Raw genomic sequence first — 22,784 nt, 5'->3', positions numbered from 1 at the left:
AGGAACATTTACCAATATAGCGGACAGTGCACCTTCGGTGCGGGACATCCGTGCTTGCGCCGCCCGTCATATTGGACCCTTGGGTTCCCGCTTCGCGCCAGTAAATCTGGGGGCAGGACAATCCCATTTCTAGGCCCAAACCTCAGGTACTTGAGCCTCCTTAAACCCAGTGAGGAGCGTGACATGCTATTTACATCGTTTCTCCGAGCTTTCCGCAGATCTCCCGGTGAAGTTACAATGGATGATCGGGCGAACCCCCCCGTGGAATTTCAATGCCCCCCCCGCCGCGCACACAGTGACAGTATGACTCCTGTCCTCTCACTATCCGGACATTAAAAGCAGGGACATGTAAAGGAAGGACGATGTAATTTCTATGTCACTGCGAAGTATCTGTGGACACAGCCTTTACCTGTGGAGTGATCCCGCACCAGAAGTTGGAGTATGCCGTCTGTGACACCAACACTGGCGCAATCACAGTTTTGTTCTCCGCCATCAACAGGTTCAGTGTCTGGTCGTTCGTCAGAATGTTATCCGTATCTATGTACTAAAAGTAACGGGGGGAAAAAAATGAAAATGATTAAGTTGCAGCAAAATGCCACAAACGCTGAAAATCTGAAATAAAAACAGGAAATGCTCAGCGGGTTAGGCAGCATCTGTGGAGAGTTAATGTTTCAGCTCGATGGCCTTTCATCACAACTGGAAGAAGTTAGAGATTTTAAGCAAGTGCAGAGGCAAGGAAAGGGGGAGGGGGGAGGGCAGTGCAATGTATTTGCTTCGTGGGTTCTTTGCTTAGGAATTCATAGCAACACATTGCTATTAAGAACTAGTTGGTTTATTAGCAAAAGCTTTGACAATCACACTACACATTACCAGTTCATCCACCAGGCTCACAACCACCTGCCTCATCGTGGATCCCCCGAACCCAACTGGCTGGGGTTTTATTGAGTCTTGTGAACATCACGTGACTGGCTAAGCCACTCCCAACTCAACTGCTCTACAAACCTGTGAGCATGCTCACAGGGGCATACGTTACAGGGAGGAAAGAACAAAAGGAAATGTCTGTGACAGGGTAGAAGGCAGGAGAGATTAAGTGATAATGCAACGATGGTGCAAGGAAAAAAAAAATTAGTACGTTCTTCACCAAAAAATATCAAATCATCATCATCGGCAGTCCCTCGAAATCGAGGAAGATTTACCTGTTGGATTATATACTGGAAGGAGAATAAAATGGCAGGGATTATGGGGAAAGAGCGGGAGAGTGGGACTAGCTGGACTGCTCTTCAAAAGAGCAGTCGCAGACTAGATGGGCCGAATGGCCTCCTTCTGTGCTGTACTATTCTATGATAAATTGGAACGGAGTATTCTATGAATACCAAATCTCCAGTTGTGTGCTTTGTGGGACTTGATCTTCTGTAGCGGGAAGTGGTGTCACAGAAATGGTTTCCCTCAGTGACAATACAACCAGAACCGCCATTGTTCCTTCACTCATGTCATGTGACACCGCAGCCTGGAACTGGCTGTAGTTGGTATTAGTGAACCAGTGCTTCACACGCTCGTGTGACAATCCTCTGTCAGCCATCTTACAGGAGACGTGAACTTGCTGAAATAAATACAACACCGCTGCTACAATGGTGGGACGAGGAATGTCATACGATCGCATTGAGTGTTTTAGGACTACTACTGTCGGAGTTCATTTCTAGACGAATATCTGTAACGCTGCTTACAGTATCGACCGCCCGAGTGACACTCCCAGCGTTGCCCACTAGGGAGCGAGTCTCTGGGAGGTCCCCCTTTCCTGTTCCATATACAACAAGCTGGCTTGGCCAGTAATAAGGCTGATCGTGGCGGAGGAGCGGCAAATGTTTGTGACGGAGGAGCGGCGAGAGATCGTGGCGGAGGAGCGGTGAGAGATCGTGGCGGAGGAGCGGCGAATGTTTGTGGAGGAGCGGTGAGAGATTGTGGCGGAGGTGCGGCAAATGAGGGTACGGGGCCCAGATGAGCCGAGGGCCCTGGGGCAGCCCAGGCCAGCCCACACTGTGATATGTGTGTGTGCGCTAGGTCCGTGCAGCAGAGCCTGGTCTTCAGTCATCCTGGTTAACCCTTGCCCACTGGATAAAGACCTAGCTCTGTCAAGCCCGTGTGGTGGCTGAGGTGCAAGGGTCACCACATTTTTAAAAAATCCACGCACAAGCATCATCCACCTTTTTAACTGGAGTTCAGGACTGGAATATTGGGTTCTTCATTGAAACATCTGTGAACTCATGTAAAAACAAGTCATCCTCGTTCGAGGGACCGCCTATGATGATAATGTAGGAAGTCTCTGCAGGTTCCCATCGCTTCTCACAGACACACACACACACACACACACACAGACACACACACAGACACACACACACACAGACACACACACACACACACACACACAGACACACACACAGACACACACACACACACACACACACACACACACACACACACACAGACACACACACACACACACAGACACACACACACACAGACACACACACACACACACAGAGACACACACACACACACACACACAGACACACACACACACACCACTCGTTCTTCTGTTGCTCCATCAAATACGACTTTTACATTTTGTGCACAATAACCGAATGAGCATTGATTTCTCAATCGTCGTTATTTCACAAAGATGACAAATAACACGGGCTGGATAATCGAGGCTAATGTCTTTTACTGTCAAAACCATCAGGAGCAATGATGGGCAAAGGTTTATTTGGCAATGAAACCATCAGCTCCATAAATCACCCCTGTCAGTATACCCATGCTGCAGGTGAGTGTCAGCTGTGGCTCAGTGGGCAGCACTCTCGCCTCTGAGTCAAAAGATTGTGGGTTCAAGACCCACCCCAGGCACATAAAATCTGACACTCCAATGTAGTGCTGAGGGAGCGATGCACTGTCGGAGGTGTTGCTTTCGGATGAGACTTTAAACCAAGGCCCTGTCTGCTCTCTCAGGTGGACATAAAAGATCCCATGGCACTATTTCGAAAAAGAGCAGGGGGGGGGGTTATCCTGGTGTCCTGGCCAATATTTATCCCTCAATCAATGGAACAAAAACAGATTATCAGGTCATTATCTCATTGCTGTTTGTGGGAGCTTGCTGTGTGCAAATTGGCTGCTGCGTTCCCTACATTACAACAGTGACTACACTCCAGAAGTATGTCATTGGCCATAAAGTGCTTTGAGACGTCCGGTGGTGATGAACGGCGCTATATAAATGTATGTCTTTCTTTCCTTTTTAAGGAATGCAAATGTATTAAGAAGTTTAAATAGAGACTAGTCAATCACTGTGTGTAAGGCAGTTTACACACAGCTCTAACATAATACGGATGCTGGAATCTGAAATAAAAACAGAAAATGCTGGAAATCTCAGCGGGTCAGGCAGAGTCTGTGGAGAGAAAAACAGAGTTAACGTTTCGGGTCGATGACCCTTCGTCAGAACTAGAGAGTGTTCGAACACAGCTCTACCTTGACAGCAGAATAATGCATTTGCACTTCTTGATATGTCAGCTGTGGTGTTGGTCTTGAAAGGTGCTGTAGAAAGGCAAGTATTTTTTTCTTTCTTACATGACACCATCATCATAGGCAGTCCCTCAAAATTGAGGAAGACTTACTTCCACTCTAAAAGTGATGTTCCCAGCTGACTGTACTGTCCAATACGGGAATTACAGTCTCTGTCACAGGTGGGACAGACAGTGGTTGAAGGAAAGGGCGGGTGGGACTGGTTTGCCGCACGCTCCTTCCGCTGCCTGCGCTTGTTGTCTGCATGCTCTCGGCGACGAGACTCGAGGTGCTCAGCGCCCTCCCGGATGCTGTTCCTCCACTCTGGGTGGTTTTGGGCCAGGGATTCCCAGGTGTCGATGGGGGATGTTGCGCTTTATCAGGGAGACTTGGAGGGTGTCCTTGAAATGTTTCCTCTGCCCACCTGGGGCTCGCTTGCCACATAGGAGTTCTTGCTTTAGGAGTCTTGTGTCGGGCATGCGGACAATGCGGCCCGTCCAACAGAGCTGGTCGAATACGGTCAGTGCTTCGATGCTGCGGATGTTGGCCTGATCGAGAACACTGATGTTGGTGCGTCTATCCTCCCAGGGGATTTCCAGGATCTTGCGGAGACTTCGTTGGTGGTGGTATTTCTCCAGCGATTTGAGGTGTCTGCTGTATGTGGTCCACGTCTCTAAGCCATACAGGAGGGTGGGTATCACTGCAGCCCTGTAGACAATGAGCTTGGTGCCAGATTTGAGAGCCTGATCCTCGAACATTCTCTTCTTCAGGTGACCGAAGGCTGCGCTGGCGCACTGGAGGCGGTGTTGGACCTTGTCGCCAATGTCTGCCCTTGCTGATAGTAGGCTCCCGAGGTATGGAAAGTGGTCCACGTTGTCCAAGGCCGCGTCATGGAATTTGATAACTGGGGGAGCAATGCTGTGTGGCGGGGTCAGGTTGGTGGAGGACCTTTGTCTTAACGGATGTTTAGTGTAAGGCCCATGCTTTCGTACGCCTCGGTGAAGATGTTGACGATGGATTGGAGTTCAGCCTCTGAATGTGCGCAGACGCAAGCGTTGTCCGCGTACTGCAGCTCGGCAACAAAGGATGGGCCAGTCTTGGATCTGGCCTGGAGTCGCCGAAGGTTGAAAAGGGGTTCTATCATTTAGTTCCACTCCAGCGAGGAGCTTGTTGAGCGTGAGATGGAGCATTGCAGCGAGGAAGATCGAGAAGAGGGTTGGCGCAAAGACGCAGCCCTGCTTGACATCCGGTCTGGATGTGGATCGGGTCTATGGTGGATCTGTTGGTCAGGATCACCTCTCACCAGTGAGAACACAGCAGCACCTCTACATTGTTGGCTGGAGGCTGCGCTCTGGCAGATGTTAGGCTGCTACAGCCGCAATGTTTGGCTGTGTTTAGAGCATTTGACAGCTGGCAAGAGTCGAGTTCCACAATCCTCTTGTGTCTTGGCAATTGGAAGCAAACTGCAATCCAAGGACTGAAAGTGCTAAACAACTCCAGAGCACACGGGATGAAGCACAGTCCAGTACGCTTCAAACAAGTATACGAGAAAGCGAGGCTGTATTTACACTACAGCTGCTGCATTACTGCTTCACATCAGTTTACGAGTCCCTTTGCTGAACTTTGAAAACCCAGTCCAGACTGACTCTTTTATCTCTATTATTCAACGTGGTGCTGAGCAATTTTTTCCAGCACCTCCAACATCGGTATGAATCACTCTCCATCATCATCCCATCAAATATACAAAGTATTTACAGCGCAGAAACAGGCCATTCAGCCCAGGAGGGCCTTACTGGTGTTTATGCTCCACACAAGCCTCCTCCCACCCTACTACAAAATGCTGCGGTACAGAGGGACCCGAGGGTCCTCGTACAAGAAACACAAAAAATTAGCGTGCAGGCACAGCAAGTAATTAGGAAGCCAAATGGAATGTTGGCCTTTGTTGCAAGGGGGTTGGAGTATAAAAGTAGGGAAGTCCTGCTACAACTGGACAGGGTATTGGTGAGGCCACACCTAGAGTAGTGCGTACAGTTTTGAGGAGGGATACACTTGCATTGGAGGCAGTTCAGAGAAGGTTCACGAGGTTGATTCCGGAGATGAGAGGGTTGACTTATGAAGAAAGGTTGGGCAGGTTGGATCCATGGGTTGGAGTTTAGAAGAATGAGAGGCGGTCTTACTGAAACATGTATGATTCTGAGGGGGCTTGAAAGGGTAGATGCAGAGAGGATGTTTCCCCCCCGTGGGTGACTCTAGAACTAGGGGACATAGTTTCAGAATAAGGGGTCGCCCATTTAAGGCGGAGATGAGGAGGAATTTCTTCTCTCAGAGGGTCGTGAATCTGTGGAATTCTCTACCCCTGAGAGCTGTGGAGGCTGGGTCATTGAATATATTTAAGGTGGAGATAGACAGATTTTTGAATTATAGGGGAGTCAAGGGTGATGGGGAACAGGCAGGGAAGTGGAGTTGAGGCCAAGATCAGATCAGCCATGAGCTTACTGAATGGCGGAGCAGGCTCGAGGGGCCAAATGGCCTACTCCAGCTCCTATTTCTTATGTTCTTATGTACTTCATCTAACTCAATCAGCATTTCAGAGTAGAGGGCACACCGGTGACACCCCCAACAGCCCCATCCTCCTCTCTTGCCAACCATCCAGCCCTGTGTGCCCACTGAGGGCTAAACATTCCACCCAACTCTGGCATCCGATTTTGCCAGCGGATAAGTCACCACCCGCTCAGCATTTCCCGTCAAATGTCAGTTCCCTCGTCAACAAGGCCCTTGCCAGCCACAGCCTTACTGTGGATGGTCGCTGTGACTGAAAATAAATATTTCCTGTATTTTTAAAATATTCGCACAGTAAAGCTTTCACCATATACGCATGTTCTTTTAATATTTGGGTTATTGAAAACAAATTCACTGGAGAGCTTTGTTTCAATCAAATCCATTTCAGTTGACTTGGCTCACAAGTGCCGATCCTTGCTGAAGTCTCCCCACCTGACTACACGTTCCACCACCTGCCCGCCCAAACCGCTGCAGTGGCCGCGTCAGCAAATCACAACCTGGTCTCTCCCTTCACTCTCCTCCTTTGACCACTTCACCTTCTTTCCCCACCTCTGGCCTCTCCCTTAAAATCCAAGCACCACCCTGAGTGTCTCACCGATCTGTCCTCCCGCCTTTCATTAGAACGTAAGAAATAGGAGCAGGAGTAGGCCATACGGCCCCTCGAGCCTGCTCCGCCATTCAATAAGGTCATGGCTGATCTGATCATGGACTCAGCTCCACTTCCCCGCTCCCCATAACATAGAAACATAGAAAATAACCCCTTATCCCCTTATCGTTCAAGAAACTGTCTATTTCTGTCTTAAATTTATTCAATGTCCCAGCTTCCACAGCTCTCTGAGGCAGCGAATTCCACAGATTTACAACCCTCTGGGAGAAGAAATTCCTCCTCATCTCTATTTTAAATGGACTGCCCCTTATTCCAAGATCATGCCCTCTAGTTCTAGTCTCCCCCATCAGTGGAAACATCCTCTCTGCATCCACCTTGTCAAGCCCCCTCATAATCTTATACGTTTCGATAAGATCACCTCTCATTCTTCTGAACTCCAGTGAGTAGAGGCCCAACATACTCAACCTTTCCTCATAAATCAACCCCCTCATCCCCGGAATCAACCTTGTGAACCTTCTCTGAACTGCCTCCACAGCAAGTATATCCTATCGTAAATATGGAAACCAAAACTGCACGTAGTATTCCAGGTGTGGCCTCATCAATACCTTGTATAGCTGTATCAAGACTTCCCTGCTTTTATACTCCATCCCCTTTGCAATAAAGGCCAAGATACCATTGGCCTTCCTGATCACTTGCTGTACCTGCATACAATCCTTTTGTGTTTCATGCACAACTACCCCCAGGTCCCTCTGTACTGCAGCACTTTGCAATCTGTCTCCATTTATACAATAACTTGCTTTTTGATTTTTTTTCTGCCAAGGTGCATGACCTCACACTTTCCAACATTATACTCCATCTGCCAAATTTTTGCCCACTCATTTAGCCTGTCTGTGTCCTTTTGCAGATTTTTTGTGTCCTCCTCACACATTGCTTTTCCTCCCGTCTTTGTGTCGTCAGCAAACTTGGCTACGTTACACTCGGTCCCTTCTTCCAATATAGATTGTGTGATGTATTTGCAGCCATGCTCTGTACCATGCATTGTACCATGTAATTACATGTAATAGCCAACAGATGGGGAAAGCCTGGGAGGCGCCCATTACTTCCTCGGCATCTGCACAGAGTAGCTCCACTTCCTCAGTGACTTCAATCTCTGACTTAGTGGGAGGAGGGCAGTGGGGTGGACAAGGGGATGGAGAGGAGCCAGGGAGGAGATGATGAAGGGAAAGAGAGGAGGGAGGCAGAGGGGGAAGGGAGGGGGTGGGGGGTGGGGGGGGGGGGGGGAAAGAGTATGATATCAATAAGTTTCCTTTTTTTTTTAAATCTCAGTATTCGAGGGAGATTTAGAAGATGGGGAGAGGAACGGGAGGTTGTTGCCATATGGATGTGAAAAAGTGCAACATCCCCACCGGTACCTGGGAATCCCTGGCCCAAGACCGCTCAAAGTGGAAGAGAAGCCAAGCACAAACAGCGGAAGGAGCGCACGACAACCCAAGCACCCCACCCACCCGTCCCTTCAACCACCGTCTGCCCCACCTGTGACAGAGACTGTCGGTCCCGCGTTGGACTCGTCAGTCACCTGGGAACTCACATTAGTGTGGAAGCAAGTCATCCTCGACTCTGAGGGACTGCCGAAGAAGAAGAAAAAAAAAAGGCGCTATATCAATTCAAGTTCTTTATTCCTTTCTTTTCTTCCTGAGCTTTTAAAATATTTGATAAATGTGCTGATTTCAATTTGTAACGGGAGAAAGAAAGTGCATTTATATAGCGCTGTTCATATCCTTAGGACACCCCAAAGGTGCCAATCCATTACTTTTGAAGTGTGCTCACTGGTGTTTGGCAGGCAAAATGCAACAGCCAATTTGTGTACAAGCAGCAAATGAATGAGCGGATAATCTGTGTTGGTGGTGTTGGCTGAGGGATAGATGCTGGCTTGGATACAGGATGAACCCCCCCCCCCCGCCCCCCCTACAAAGAGTGCCAAGGGAATCTTGGCATAACAGGCATTGGTTTAATGTTTCACCCAGAAGACGGCACCTCTGACAATGTAACCCTCCTTCAGTACTGCATCAACGTGTCAGCCTACATTATGCGAGCAAGTGCTGGAGTGGGGCTTCAAACCCACAACCTTCTGATTCATCAACAACAACTTGCATTTGTATAGCGCCTTTAACGTAGTAAAAAAAAATCCCAAGGCGCTTCCATAGGAGTGTTACAAGATGAAAAAAATAAATTTGACGCCAAGCCGAGGGCAGGTGACTAAAAGCTTGGTCAAAGAGGGAGGTTTTAAGGAGCATCTTGCAGGAGGAAAGAGAAGGCGGAGAGGCGGAGAGGTTTAGGCAGGGAGTTCCAGAGCTTGGGGCCCAGGCAACAGAAGGCACGGCCACCGATGGTTGAGTGATTATAATCAGGGATTTAGAGGCAAAGGTACCTCCACCTGAGCCTAGTTGACACAGCGGACAATAGCAAAGTGTTGAAAGGACAGACAGTGAGCTGGGCTTTTTAAGCCAACAGACAAGTTGGCTGACGAACATTCTTACAGACAGTGTGAGATGTATGCGTTTCTGATATGCTGAGCAGGAAGTCTCTCTGAAGAAAGGCTCCCTTCTATGCCAGTGATAGTATCGTATGCCAGCAGAGATCGGAGTGCCTGATCCAGCAGTTCAAGTGGAATTTGCTTCAACAAAAACAAACCGGTTGATTCACCATCCCTCTGTCTCCGCCCTGTACAATCTGTGACCTCACCTCCATAACTTACAGCACAGAGTGGATTGTTATTCTCGGCATTTATTTCCATGAATTTCAGCCCATTTAACCTCATCTTTCCCCACGCCATCTTTCCATCAGAGCATCTAACTGTACCTTAAACCAATCCAGTGTGCTGGGCTCTGCTGCCCTGCCTGATGGGTAGTTCCAGCCACTACTCACACGATGTGTGGACAAAATACTGTCTGACATCTATCTTAAATTTGACTTCATAATTCTAAAGCTCTGTCCTGCTGTATCTAGCAATACTGTTTCCGGTTAACATTCTCTATGCCGTTAAACATCTTACTTAAGCATCTTCTTAATGTATCTCGGAAGCCACCCTTTTCAAGGTTATAAAGAGAAAATTCCGAGCTTATCAAGTCATTCCTGATAACTCTTTCCTCAGACACCTCACTGCCCTCTTTAGTGCTGCCTCTGCAGCCTGGTAGCCCCCCTTATGTTGGTGGTTCCCATAGGAACCAGGACCAGGCCATTCAGCCCCTCAAGCCTGTTCCACCATTCAATGAGATCATGGCTGATCTGTATCTTAACTCCATCCACCTGCTTTAGCTCCATATACTTTTACACCTTTGTCAAGCACAAATCTATCGAACTCAGATTTAAAATGATGAATTGAGCTAACATCTACCACCCTTTGCGTGAAGTGTTTCCTCCCTTCTCTCCTGAAAGGTCTGGTTCTGATTTAAAAAGAAGAAACACTTGCATTTATATAGCGCCTTTTACGACCACCAGATGTCCCACAGCGCTTTACAGCCAAGGAAGTACTTTCGAAGTGTGGTCGCTGTTGTGATGTGGGAAACGCGGCAGCCAATTTGCGCACAGCAAGCTCCCACAAACAGCAATGTGATAATGACCGGATAATCTGTTTTATTATGTTGATTGAGGGATAAATATTGGCCAGGACACCGGGGATAGCTTCCCTGCTCTTCTTTGAAATAGTGCCGTGGGATCTTTTACGTCCACCCGAGAGAGCTGACAGGGCCTCAGTTTAACGTCTCATCCGAAAGACGGTGTGAGGTCATGCATTTTGGACCAAGAAAGGATAGATCAGAGTATTCTATAAATGGTGGCCGTGAAAGGCGCTATATAAATGCAAGTCATTCTTTCTTACCTGTGTTGAAATCGATCTCACAGTTTCGCCCGCTCACGTCTGTTTGTAATGTTATGCTTCCATCTACACTACTTACTATATCGCCAATCTTTGTGTCATCAGCAAACTTGAATATATCCTGCCTATTGTGTTATCCAAGACATTAATTATTAGAGTGAATAGTTGAGGCCCCAGAAGAGATCCTTGTGGAACACCACTAAGTCAGTTCCAATTCGAATACATACTCTCTGTCTTTTACCGCCTAAGTCAATCTCCTGACTAGGCCAATAATTTACCTTCAATTCTATGAGCTTTACTTTAAGCTAACCATCTCTTATTTGGAACCCTATCGAATGTCTTCTGGAAGTCCATAAAAGTTAGATCCATAGACACTCCCCTGTCTACTGCTTTAGTTAGTTCCATAAAAATAGGTTCATTAGACGTGATCGACCCTTTACAAATGTTGGCTCTCTCTAATCAGCTCAAATTCCTCTAAAGTGCTCAGTCACTCTGTCTGTAATTATAGATTCCGTGGTAATTAGAACTGGTCACAATATTCCAGGTGTTTATTTCATTGCATAACATTTTTGTTCACTGTCTGTGCCCTGGCAACCTTGCTATTTTCTTCCCCCCCTCTTCTATCGCTAGCTCCATGGTTTCTGACAGCGTGCGTCATGAGAGCTAGTTTCATGAACATATTTTTGATCTCTTGGACTGGTTTCGCTTCCCTGAGGGGGTCGGAGAGGAATTTTTCTGACTTTTTCCTCTTATTGGCCCTGTTTTGTTTTTTTGCATCTCCCACAAGGTTGAGTTTTAGGATACAGCGGAGGTTTTTACGAGGATGTTGCCAGGACTGAAAAACTTTAGCGATGAGGAAAGACTGGATAGGCTGGGGTTGTTATCCTTGGAACAGAGGAGGCTGAGGGGGGATTTAATTGAGGTGTATAAAATTATGAGGGGCCTGGATAGAGTGGATAGGAAAGACCTATTTCCCTTAGCAGAGGGGTCAATAACCAGGGGGCATAGATTTAAAGCAATTGGTGGAAGGATTAGAGGGGAGATGAGTAAACATTTCTACACCCAGAGGGTGGTGGGGGTCTGGAACTCACTGCCTGAAAGGGTGGTAGAGGCAGAAACCCTCACCACATTTAAAAGGTACTTGGATGTGCACTTGAAGTGCCGTAATCTGCAGGGCGACGGACCAAGAGCTGGAAGGTGGGATTAGGCTGGATAGCTCTTTTTCAATCGGCACGGATACGATGGGCCGAATGGCTTCCTTCTGTGTCGTGATTTTCCCTGATTCTATAACTAGTCCAGTTATGTGTAGTCTAAGGAGTTCCGAGGCTCCAGGCATCGCGAGTGTGCAAAATAGGCCTGATGAACCAGCTGGCCTTCTCCTGCCTGACATTTACATCTGTACACTGGGGATGTCCAATACCACACTGCCCCATTGGAGTACATTTAGCACATCACACCAGAGCCAATATATTCATCAACGCTTCATTTCTTTCATATTGTGATTCCCATTAAGAGGACTGTATATCCGGTACATCTGGCAGCTGACTGGAATTGACGCAATCCCTTAACTAACACTCCTTTACATGATTAAATGGCGCACACGTGACAGCGCCCTCTGCCCAACGACACTAGACACTAGACACTGGACATTCGGAAGGTGTGTATGTCAGCGTGCAGAGGAAGCAGCGTGCGGCAGTCCGGCCCAGAAATCGGCCCAGTCCCAGCCTGCAAGACCATCAGCAGGCCGGGGCCATTGGAGGGAGCAGCGTGCGGTGGCATACCACTGCAGGGAGCTGCTGCAGGAGGGCGACAGCTGATTGCAGTGCGGGCAGGTACAGCAGGAGCGGCGAGGTCGGGGCGAAGGAGCGGCGAGTGATGGTAGAGGGATGTGATCCGGGCCCTGGAGAGGTGAGGGCCATGGGACAGCATGGGCCAGCCCACACTGCGATATGTGTGCGCGCACCAGGTCCGTGCAGCAGAACTGGTCTCCAGTCGTCTTGGTTAATCCTCGCAACTGGACCAGGACCTAGCTCTGTCAAGCCCGTGTGGTGGCTGGTGTGCAACGGCCACTACATGTTAACACAGGCATCTTCCACCCCTCAAGATGTTGTTCGTGATCTGGAATATTAGGTCCTTCATTGAAACACCTGTGAACTGATCCCTTTTCGGCGTGGAAGCAAGTCATCCTCGATACGAGGGACCACCTATGATGATAATGCCCAATTGCAAATGCAAGAGGTGCAGGCACAAAGTTCTCAAATCAGAATTGCCACCATACAATAAACAGAAAAACTTAGGACACCTGACCACTGATCCAGGTGCAGCACATATTCATAAATCTGTACCATGCAGCTGAGAATCGTAGCACATGGGAGCAGGAGGCAAAGTGACTGTGGGAGTTACTCAGTAGCAACAGGCAATGGGCAGCGAGTGTCAGCACAAGCAGCTGAGGCGCCCATTAAGGTGAGGACAAGGACAGCCTATCAGATCGTTCTGATGGGCTTTAGCCCCGCCCAGTGGAGGGGGCCCACACTAGCGATTTCAGCATGTAGTGTATCCCGCACAATGAGGCAGTTCCAAGGAGGGCTGCATTGTTCCAGGGTTGATACAGGATTAAACTGAGGCCCTGTCGGCCAGGTCCAATGGTTTTGAGGACAGGGAGCTCTTCCTGGGTTAAGAATATAAGAATTAGGAGCAGGAGTAGGCCATTTGGCCCCTCGAGCTCCGCCATTCAATGAGATCATGGCTGATCTTCTACCTCAACTCCACTTTCCTGCACTATCTCCATATCCCTTGATTCCCTTAATATCCAAAAAATCTATCGATCCCTGCCTTCAATATACTCAACGACTGAGCCTCCACAGCCCTCTGGGGTAGAGAATTCCAAAGATTCACCACCCCCTGAGTGAAGACGTTTCTCGTCATCTAGTCCTAAATGGCCAACCCCTTATTCTGAGACTGTGACCCCTGGTTCTAGACTCCCCAGCCAGGGGGAAACATTCTCCCCGCATCTACCCTGTCAACCCCTGTAAGAATTTTGTATGTTTCAATGAGATCACCTCTCATTCTTCTAAGCTCTAGAGAATATAGGCCTCGTCTGCTCAATCTCTCCTCATAGGACAATCCCCCCAGCCCAGGAATCAGTCTGGTGAACCTTCATTGCACTCCCTCAATGGCAACCCTCAAGGATTCCTCCATCAATCAACACTAATAACAAACAAATTAATGGTAATGTCTCCATAGTGAGAGTCACTGCACTTCAATAAAGTAATTCATTGCGTGAAGCACCTCGAGATAGATTTTTTGGATATTAAGGGAATTAAGGGATATGGGAATAGTGCGGGAAGGTGGAGTTGAGGTGGAAGATCAGCCATGATTTCACTGAATGGCAGAGCAGGCTCGAGGGGCCAAATAGCCTAATCCTGCTTCCTGCTCCTAATTCTTATGTTCTTATGAGATAGGTCAATATGACAAGATCCTATGTAAAAGTTGTATCTTATAGCTTCATTGTGAAGAGGGAGACTGGATTGGACGTCACCATAACCCAAGTCGATGATTGGAGCGTGGGCAGGTACAGCAAGAGAGGTGGCAAGCAGCAGAGAAGCAACGAGGTCGGGGCGAAGGAACGGCGAGAGGTTGCCGAGCGATGTGCTCGGGGCCCAGGGGAGACGCGAGTTCGGGGCCCAGAAGAGACGAAGGCCCAGGGACAGCACGGGCCCAGCCCACACTGCAATATGTGTGCGCACTAGGTCCGTGCAGCAGAGCTGGTCTCCAGTCGTCTTGGTTAATCCTTGCCACTGGACCAAGACCGAGCTCTGTCAAGCCCCGTGTGGTGGCTGGTGTGCAACGGCCACCCCACATTAAAAAAATCCACGCACAGGCATCTTCCACCCTTCAGGATGTAGTTCGGGACCTTGAGTATCAGGTCCTTCATTGAAACACCTGCGAACTCATCCCTTTTTGGTGTGGAAGCAAGTCATCCTCGATACGACCGCCTAAGAAGAAGATTAAATACCAAAATGGTCCTCAAAAGACTGTTTGGATTGGACCGTGCATGCATTGGAAAACCCCATTTGCTCCTTTGCGGTAGAGTCTGTGCGCTGTACAGGAAATGATTGTCAGCTCCACTCACCAGAATGTAGTCAGCCCATTGTTTTCTTGCAGATTTGAGGGCCGCTTGCTTCAGCTTCATAATGTATTCGAATCTGGTGTGGGTCCAGTGTTTGGGGCCCAGTTCATTCGGATAGGTTCTATAGGACAGGAAATGACATGTTAAATGCAGGAAACAGCAATTGGATTCCAACAGCATGTTAGTTAAACTGTAGGACAAGGTCAAAGGTTAAATGCCTCCTGGCCTACCCATTGCTCTCTTTCCCAACTCACTCCCTCTGCTGAAGGTGCTGAGTCTTGTCGTTTTCCTTGCTTTCAAATCCCTCCATCGCCTCGCCTCGCCCGATCTCTTTACCCTCCTCGAGCCCGACAACCCTCCAATATCCCTAATTCTGGCCTTTTGCGCCTTCCCGATTTTAATCGCTCCACCATTGGCGGTTGTGCCTTGCGTTGCCGAGGCCCTAAGCTCTGGAAAACCTTCCCTAAACCTCTCCACCTCTCTATCTCTCTCTCTCTCTCTCTCTCTCTCTTTCCTCCTTAAGACGCTCCTTAAAACCTTCCTCTTTGCCCAAGCTTTTGGTCACCTGCTCTAACTACGCGGCTTGGTTTTTTGTTTGATTTTGTTTGATAACGCTCCTGTGAAGCCCCTTGGGACGTTTTACTACGTTGAAGGTGCTATATAAATGCACTTTGTTGTTGTTAATGGGAACATTGATTTACACTCTACATTTGGCCCACCAGGCTCCAAGGTATAAAACCTAAGTGGCTCAAGAAACAAAAAGGAACTGGGACACTCTTAGTTCAGGCATTAGCCCTAGGCTCAGCTGTTCGCACTCTTGCCTTCAAGTTAGAAGATTGTGGGGCCGCAATTGCCCCCTGCCCACCCCCGACTAAAAAGTGCCGGTTTTTGTCGCTTTTTTTCTCCGCCCCAATCCGATTAAAGGGGAAGGCCGCTGCGAGCTCGGCAGTCAGTTTAGTTTGGCCCACTGGCCACCAGGGAGGGTTTCAGCTGGGCCAGCGGCCTGGCACCTCAGAGGGGAGGGGGGGGGGGGTGCCGGGCTTGTCTGTTGGCGGCCCGGCCGAACCCGTGGCCGCCACTGTCGGGCCGACATCGGAGTCAGCCCGACAATATAAATAACGTGGAGGCGCCGGCAGCGCGCCTTCCACTGTAAGGGCCAACGCGTCGCCCAGCCACATGCAGCTGGCGGGGGGAAACCTGTCAGTGGCACCGACCGTAGGCCGCTCCTCTCCCGCGGGGCTATTTCCTGCGGGGGGGGGGGGGGTGGGGGGGGGCGTCGGCATGTGCCCGGCGGGCGGGCAGCACGGGCGGCGTGGAAACCCGTTGCCACCGCTCCTGTCCCGGGGGTTATATAGGACCGGTCGGCCCACCCCTTCTGCCCCCAGGAAGTGAGGCCCCTCCGCTCCATTACCGCCTCTTAGCGGCGGTAATGGGCCTTAAAGGAGGGCCGGGGGGGGGGGGTCGCGGAGCAATTTCGGCCCCTGTGGGTTCATGCCCCATTCCAGAGATTTGAGCATTTCATCCCGTACTGAGTGCAGGAGGGCAGAACGAGCAGGGAAGGAAGACAGACTGAGGTGAAGAGAGAAAATGAGGAAGGGACAAGCGAAGAGAGAACGGAAAGACATAGCTGCTGTGAGCTCCTCATCCGCCTCAGCCCCATCTGCATGCAGCTGTCCACAGTGTTCCTCCAACCAGTACATTCCTGGCTTCCATTCCTCATTCCACGCCCATTCTTCAACAGTCTGTCGGCAAAAGTTGCCAGGAATCAGCACTGTGTCCTGTCACCGATGAGCAACAGGCAGTTTTAGGAGGCCGGGCCATTGACGAGGTGGATGCAGAGAGCTGGTAAGGGAGACTAGAACTAGGGGGGCATAATCTTAGAATAAGGGGCCGCCCATTTAAAACTGAGACGAGGAGGAATTTCTTCTCTCAGAGGGTTGTAAATCTGTGGAATTTGCTGCCTCAGAGAGCTGTGGAAGCTGGGACATTGAATAAATTTAAGACAGAAATAGACAGGTTCTCGATAAGGGAATAAGGGGCAGGGAAGTGGACCTGAGACCAAGATCGGATCAGCCATGATCGTATTAAATGGCGGAGCAGGCTCGAGGGGCCGTAAGGCCTACTCCTGCTCCTATTTCTTATGTTCTTAACCTCCGTAACATTGTTTAAAGGTACTCTATGACTGACAACGCGACTATATCATTAATCCAGCCTTCCTGCTGTGCAGGTGGTGACAGAGAGCAGCACTTCGTGCTGGATAACTGCAGGAGCTGCTGGGGACACGGCGGTATGATGGGGAAGATGGATTACAATCAGGGCGTTTTGGCGGGAGGAGGGAGAAGCTACGAGAGGGAGAGAGAATGAATGAAGGAATGAGTGGGGGCAAGAGAGATCGAAGCAGGAGAGTGAGGTGAAAGAAAAAGAGGGTGCAAAGAACAGATAGAGACCCAAGAAGAGTAAGGAAAAGATATAGAGGAGAAAGGAGAGAAAGAGGCGAGGAGAGAAAGAGAGGTGAGAGGGCTGTTTGTGTGTCAGCTGTGGCTCAGGGGGCAGCACACTCGTCTCTGAGTCAGAAGGTTGTGGGTTCAAGACCCACTCCAGTGACTTGAGCACATAAATCTAGGCTGACACTCCAGTGCAGTGCCGAGGGAGTGCTGCACTGTCGGAGGTGCCGTCTTTCGGATGAGACGTTAAACTGAGGCCCCGTCTGCTCTCTCAGGTGGACATAAAAGATCCCATGGCCACTATTTTGAAGAAGAGCAGGGGAGTTATCCGGGTGTCCTGGCCAATATTTATCCCTCAATCAGCATGACAAAAAAAACAGATTATTTGGTCATTATCACATTGTTGTTTGTGGGAGCTTGCTGTGCGCAAATTGGCTGCCACATTTCCCACAATGCAACAGTGACTATACTCCAAAAGTACTTCATTGGCTGTAAAACGCTTTGAGACATCTGGTGGTGGTGACAGGCGCTATATAAATCCAAGTCTTTCTTTCTTTCTATGTGCGTGTATTAAACGGAGCGGAAAGGGAAGGAAGACAAAATTCGAGGAAAAAAATAGGGGACAAGGAACAGAAAAAGACCCAAAGGGAATAAAGAAGAGGTAGAGGAGAAAGGGATCGAGGGGGAGTAAAAGAGAGAGAGAGAGGGAAAGAGAAGCACAGCAAATAGAGGCACAGAGATAGAGAGACATTGTTGCTGGATCAAAATTCTGGAAGTCATTACTATTGTTCCCGCTCAGTTATTTTTTGGAGCGCACGTGTGGTAATTTTTCCAGGGCCTGCACGGGGCCTCTCGATTGGTGCGTGGCCGGGGACCTTAGGGCAACATTGCTCCGTACCCAACAGCATTATGGGAGCACCTTCAGCAGCGGTTCAAGAAGGCGGCTCACCACCACCTTCTCGAGGGAAATTAGGGATGGGTAATAAATGCCGGACTTGCCAGCGACGCCCAGATCCTGTCAATGAATTTTTTAAAAACACAGCAGAGAGGAAGACAGAGAGACATACGTAGCAAAGAAGAAGGGAGTGAGAAAGAAAAAGAAAAAGAAAAGACTTGCATTGATATAGCGCCTTTCACAACCATCAGGCGTCCCGAAGCGCTTTACAGCCAATGAAGTACTCTTTTGAAGTGTAGTCACTGTTGTAATGTAGGAAACGCGGCAGCCAAGTTGCGCACAGCAAGCTCCCACAACAGCAATATGATAATGACCAGATTTTAGTGATGTTGATTGTGAGATAAATATTGGCCCAGAACACCGGGGATAACTTCCCTGATCTTCTTTGAAATAGTGCCATGGGAGCTTTTACGTCCACCTGAGAGCAGATGGGACCTCGGTTTAACATCTCGTCCGAAAGACAGCACCTCCGACAGTGCAGCACTCCCTCGGCATTGCACTGGGAGTGTCAGCCGAGATTTTTTTTGTGCTCAAGTCTCTGGAGCGGGACTTAAACCCACAACCTTCTGACTCAGAGGCGAGAGTGCTACCCACTAAGCCACAGTGAGATAGAAAGGCAGACAGAGCAAAGAGACAACATGAGAGGGAGATTCTTTGGCAGTTAAAAGATTGTTTTCTGGTGATGTCAACCATTAGTTGTCTGATGTCTTTGTTTTGTTTTGCAGAAGTAAACATTAATGTTTGAAACATATTTTCCAGTCTCCTGCGGTTAATGCATAATCAGAAGGCAAATTAAAATAGTCACCATTACACCACTTCCCCCCCCCCAGCGCGTCTCTCCACTTGACCAGCCCCAGTTCTACAAGGCGTTGTCATTCAGATATTGGGATGAGGCAGATATACGCTATTGCTAATCATGTTTGCTGAATAAAAATTAATAACGGAAGATAAAACAGCTCTGCTGTTGATTTCCGGTAATGTTTGGTCCAGGCAATTGTCAAGTTTCCACACTTGGCTGCACAAGGCAATTACAAACACTGTCAAAACGCTCCCATTTCAAAGCCCGCAGATGAGAAAATAATCAAAAACTGATGGAATGAGCCCAGACTTGGGAGTTTTGGAGACAGACAAGACGATCATGAGCAAGAAAGAGAGAGAGAATAAAATCTGTTTCAAAAATTAGCCTGGGGAGCCCTGAATAGGATGAACGAAAGGTTCTGCGGTGCAGGATGGTGAGGCTGGTCTCTCTCGGAGATATTCAGACCCAACTTTCCTCCCAAGCGACGGGGCTGCGCGACTCTCTGCCCTGCACCGGCTTTTTCTCCGTTAACTTTTGCGCACCCGAAATAAATTAGGGAGAACTTTGCTCAGACTCGATGCCAGGGTCAATTGGGTACGCCAACTGGCATACATTTTTATTCGTTCGTGGGATGTGGGCGTCGCTGGCAGGGCCAGCATTTATTGCCCATCCCAAATGGCCCTCCAAGGTGGGGGTGAGCCGCCTTCTTAAACCGCTGCAGTCCGTGTGGTGAAGGTGCTCCCACTGTGCTGACTTTGTAAGTAGCAGTTTGGTACAACTGAGTGGCTCGCTGGGGCATTTCAGAGGGCAGTTAAGAGTCAACTACATTGCTGGTACCCGTACCTCTGGTTTAGAACTGGGAGTGGGTAAACCATACCGACTGGTCCCTGCATCCAACATGCTCTTATCTTGTATTGCTACAGCATTCGGCCACACTCAGTACTCAGTACTTCTTCATCTCCTTCTTCTACAACCTCCGCCGCACTTTTTACTGGGCTACTGCACCGTGACACGCTCACTACTGCACCGTGACACGCTCACTACTGCACCGTGACACGCTCACTACTGCACCGTGACACGCTCACTACTGCACCGTGACACGCTCACTACTGCACAGTGACACGCTCACTACACCGTGGCACACTCACTACTGCACCGTGACACACTCACTACTGCACCGTGACACACTCACTACTGCACCGTGACACGCTCACTATTGCACAGTGACACACTCACTACACCGTGGCACACTCACTACTGCACCGTGACACACTCACTACTGCACCGTGACACACTCACTACTGCACCATGACACACTCACTACTGCACCGTGACACACTCACTACTGCACCGTGTCACACTCACTACTGCACCGTGGCACACTCACTACTGCACAGTGACACACTCACTACTGCACCGTGACACACTCACTACACCGTGGCACACTCACTACTGCACCATGACACACTCACTACACCGTGGCACACTCACTACTGCACCGTGACACGCTCACTACTGCACAGTGACACGCTCACTACTGCACCGTGACACGCTCACTACTGCACAGTGACACGCTCACTACACCGTGGCACACTCACTACTGCACCGTGACACACTCACTACTGCACCGTGACACACTCACTACTGCACCGTGACACACTCACTACTGCACCGTGGCACACTCACTACTGCACCGTGACACACTCACTACTGGGATACAGAATTCTTTCACATTCAGTTTTGAGCTACAGCACATTATGCTCACTAATGGGCTATTGGGGTAATGGACAGCCAGTGGCTGTTTGAGTGGGAAAGGGTGATGGCTGAATGTGGGAGTTAGTACCAAGATAGAGTGTGAAATGCAGAGTTTTAGATGAGAAGAAGTTTATGTAGGTGGAGCTGGAGGTAACGAAAGGGTTGTTGAGGGTTTCGGTGACACTGGAGATGTTGTGTGGGCAGAGGTGGTCGATATGGAGGTTTTGGTAAGTATAATGTTGGAAGCTCAGACACGAGGTCAAGGCTGATGATCAATGGGTTGAGTCTGAGTTGGTGAAAAGGCCGATTACTTTTCTCGCTGAAAAAATAATTGAGTGTGGTGGTGGGGGACGGGGGGAGTTGGTGGTGTGCATGTGGGAGGCCGGATTTATTGTTCTCCGCATGCACCACCCCCAGCCTGTGGGTCAGGGGCAGGGGGATTTTGCTGCCAAGCCTCTCCGACTGTTGCGTTATGCTGGGTGATATGAGGTGCACAGAGCAGCCCCGGAACAACACCAACAGCAAGCTTGCCCCCATCCCTCTTGAAGTCCCTGACCATACCCCGCAACATCCTGCAACCTACCCTTCCCTACCCAATCCTAATCCAACCCTATCCAAGCCAATCCTACAACACTCCAACAACTTACCCCACCCTACCCTCCCAACCCAACCTTACAACATCCCAACAAGCTATCCCACCCTACTCTATCCTATCCAACCGCACAACACCCCAACAACCTACCCTTCCCTACCCAATCCTAATCCAACCCTATCCAAGCCAATCCTACAACACTCCAACAACTTACCCCACCCTACCCTCCCAACCCAACCTTACAACATCCCAACAAGCTATCCCACCCTACTCTATCCTATCCAACCCTACAACACCCCAACAACCTACCCTTCTCTACCCTACCCTAATCCAACTCTCTCCAAACCCAACCCTCCAACACCCCAACAACTTACCCCACCCTACCCTATCCAACCCACTCTACTACACCCCAGCAACCTACCCCACCCAACCCAACCGAACTCCAACCACCTACCCTACCCAACAACAACCAGCAACCCCTACCCAACTCTATCCAACCCAACCCAATCCTACCCCAACAGTGATTCGGCCCAGATGGGAAGTCAGGGAAAATCAAATATTGCCGTGGTAACAGGCACCATCACTCGATTGTGTGATGCTACCACACAGTAACGCAATAAATAATGCCACTTAAATGCTGCGATGAGCTGCATTGCCTTCTCCAGACTTTACCGTATAACAAAAGTTAACAAAAACAGTGAGATATTATGGCATCAAAAAAACTTGCATTTATATAGTGCCTTTCACAACCGCCAGATGTCCCAAAGCAATTTACAGCCAATGAAGTACTTTTTGAAGTGTAATCACTGTTATAATAGAGGAAACACAGCTCCCACAAACAGCAATGTGATAATGACCAGATAATCAGTTTTTGTGATGTTGATTGAGGGATAAATATTGGCCAGGACACTGGGGGGATAACTCCCCTGCTCTTCTTTGAAATAGTGCCATGGGATCTTTTACGTCCACCTGAGAGAGCAGACAGGACTTCGGTTTAACATCTCATCCGAAACACGGCACCTCCGACAGTGTAGCACTCCCTCAGCACTGCATTGGAATGTCAGCCTGGATTTTTTATTTTGTCTCTGGAGCGAGACTTGAAACCACAGCCTTCTGAGTCAGAGGCATTAGTGCTACCCACTGAGCCACAGCTGACACTTGGAACAGCTTCCAACATGACGTGATTGAAAACGACCAGCAGAAAATAAAGCTGATAGCCACATTAAAGACCCTGTGCAATCAGGTTTGAAAAGTGCTCTGGAAAATTATACATAATTCTCAAACAAAAATTGGCAGCTGGAAAAGGAGTTACCAGAAAAGACTAGTCAGAGTTTCCCCTCCCTCTCCCCCACTTTTAGCGACTGAGAGCAATCGCGTTTCTCATAGAGCCAGTTAGTTGACATTATGCAGGGCTAGATAGTGAGTCCATCTGAGCTTACACGAGGGAGCCAGCAAGACAGTTGGAGTCCACATATGAAAGGGAACTAGTAAATGTGCAGGCAAAGTACTTAACCAGACATTCTG

General features: G+C 49.1%; 1 protein-coding gene across 1 annotated transcript in view; it reads right to left on the bottom strand.

Annotated features, from left to right (window-relative positions):
* The window catches only part of cercam (cerebral endothelial cell adhesion molecule), a 145,267-nt gene that overhangs the window by 102,542 nt on the left and 19,941 nt on the right, over positions 1–22,784 (bottom strand). Inside the window, exons 3-4 of the mRNA XM_070863762.1 lie at positions 14,719–14,836; positions 410–544 (exon numbers count right to left, since the gene is read on the bottom strand). Of these exons, the coding sequence (XP_070719863.1) occupies positions 410–544; positions 14,719–14,836 (253 nt within the window). The remainder of the gene's footprint in view (positions 1–409; positions 545–14,718; positions 14,837–22,784) is intronic.

This window comes from Pristiophorus japonicus, chromosome 20 (assembly GCF_044704955.1).
Source record: "Pristiophorus japonicus isolate sPriJap1 chromosome 20, sPriJap1.hap1, whole genome shotgun sequence".
Taxonomy (NCBI): domain Eukaryota; kingdom Metazoa; phylum Chordata; class Chondrichthyes; family Pristiophoridae; genus Pristiophorus; species Pristiophorus japonicus.
Note: the sequence above shows the minus strand (reverse complement) of the source record. Positions and strands in the feature narration are given on the sequence as shown.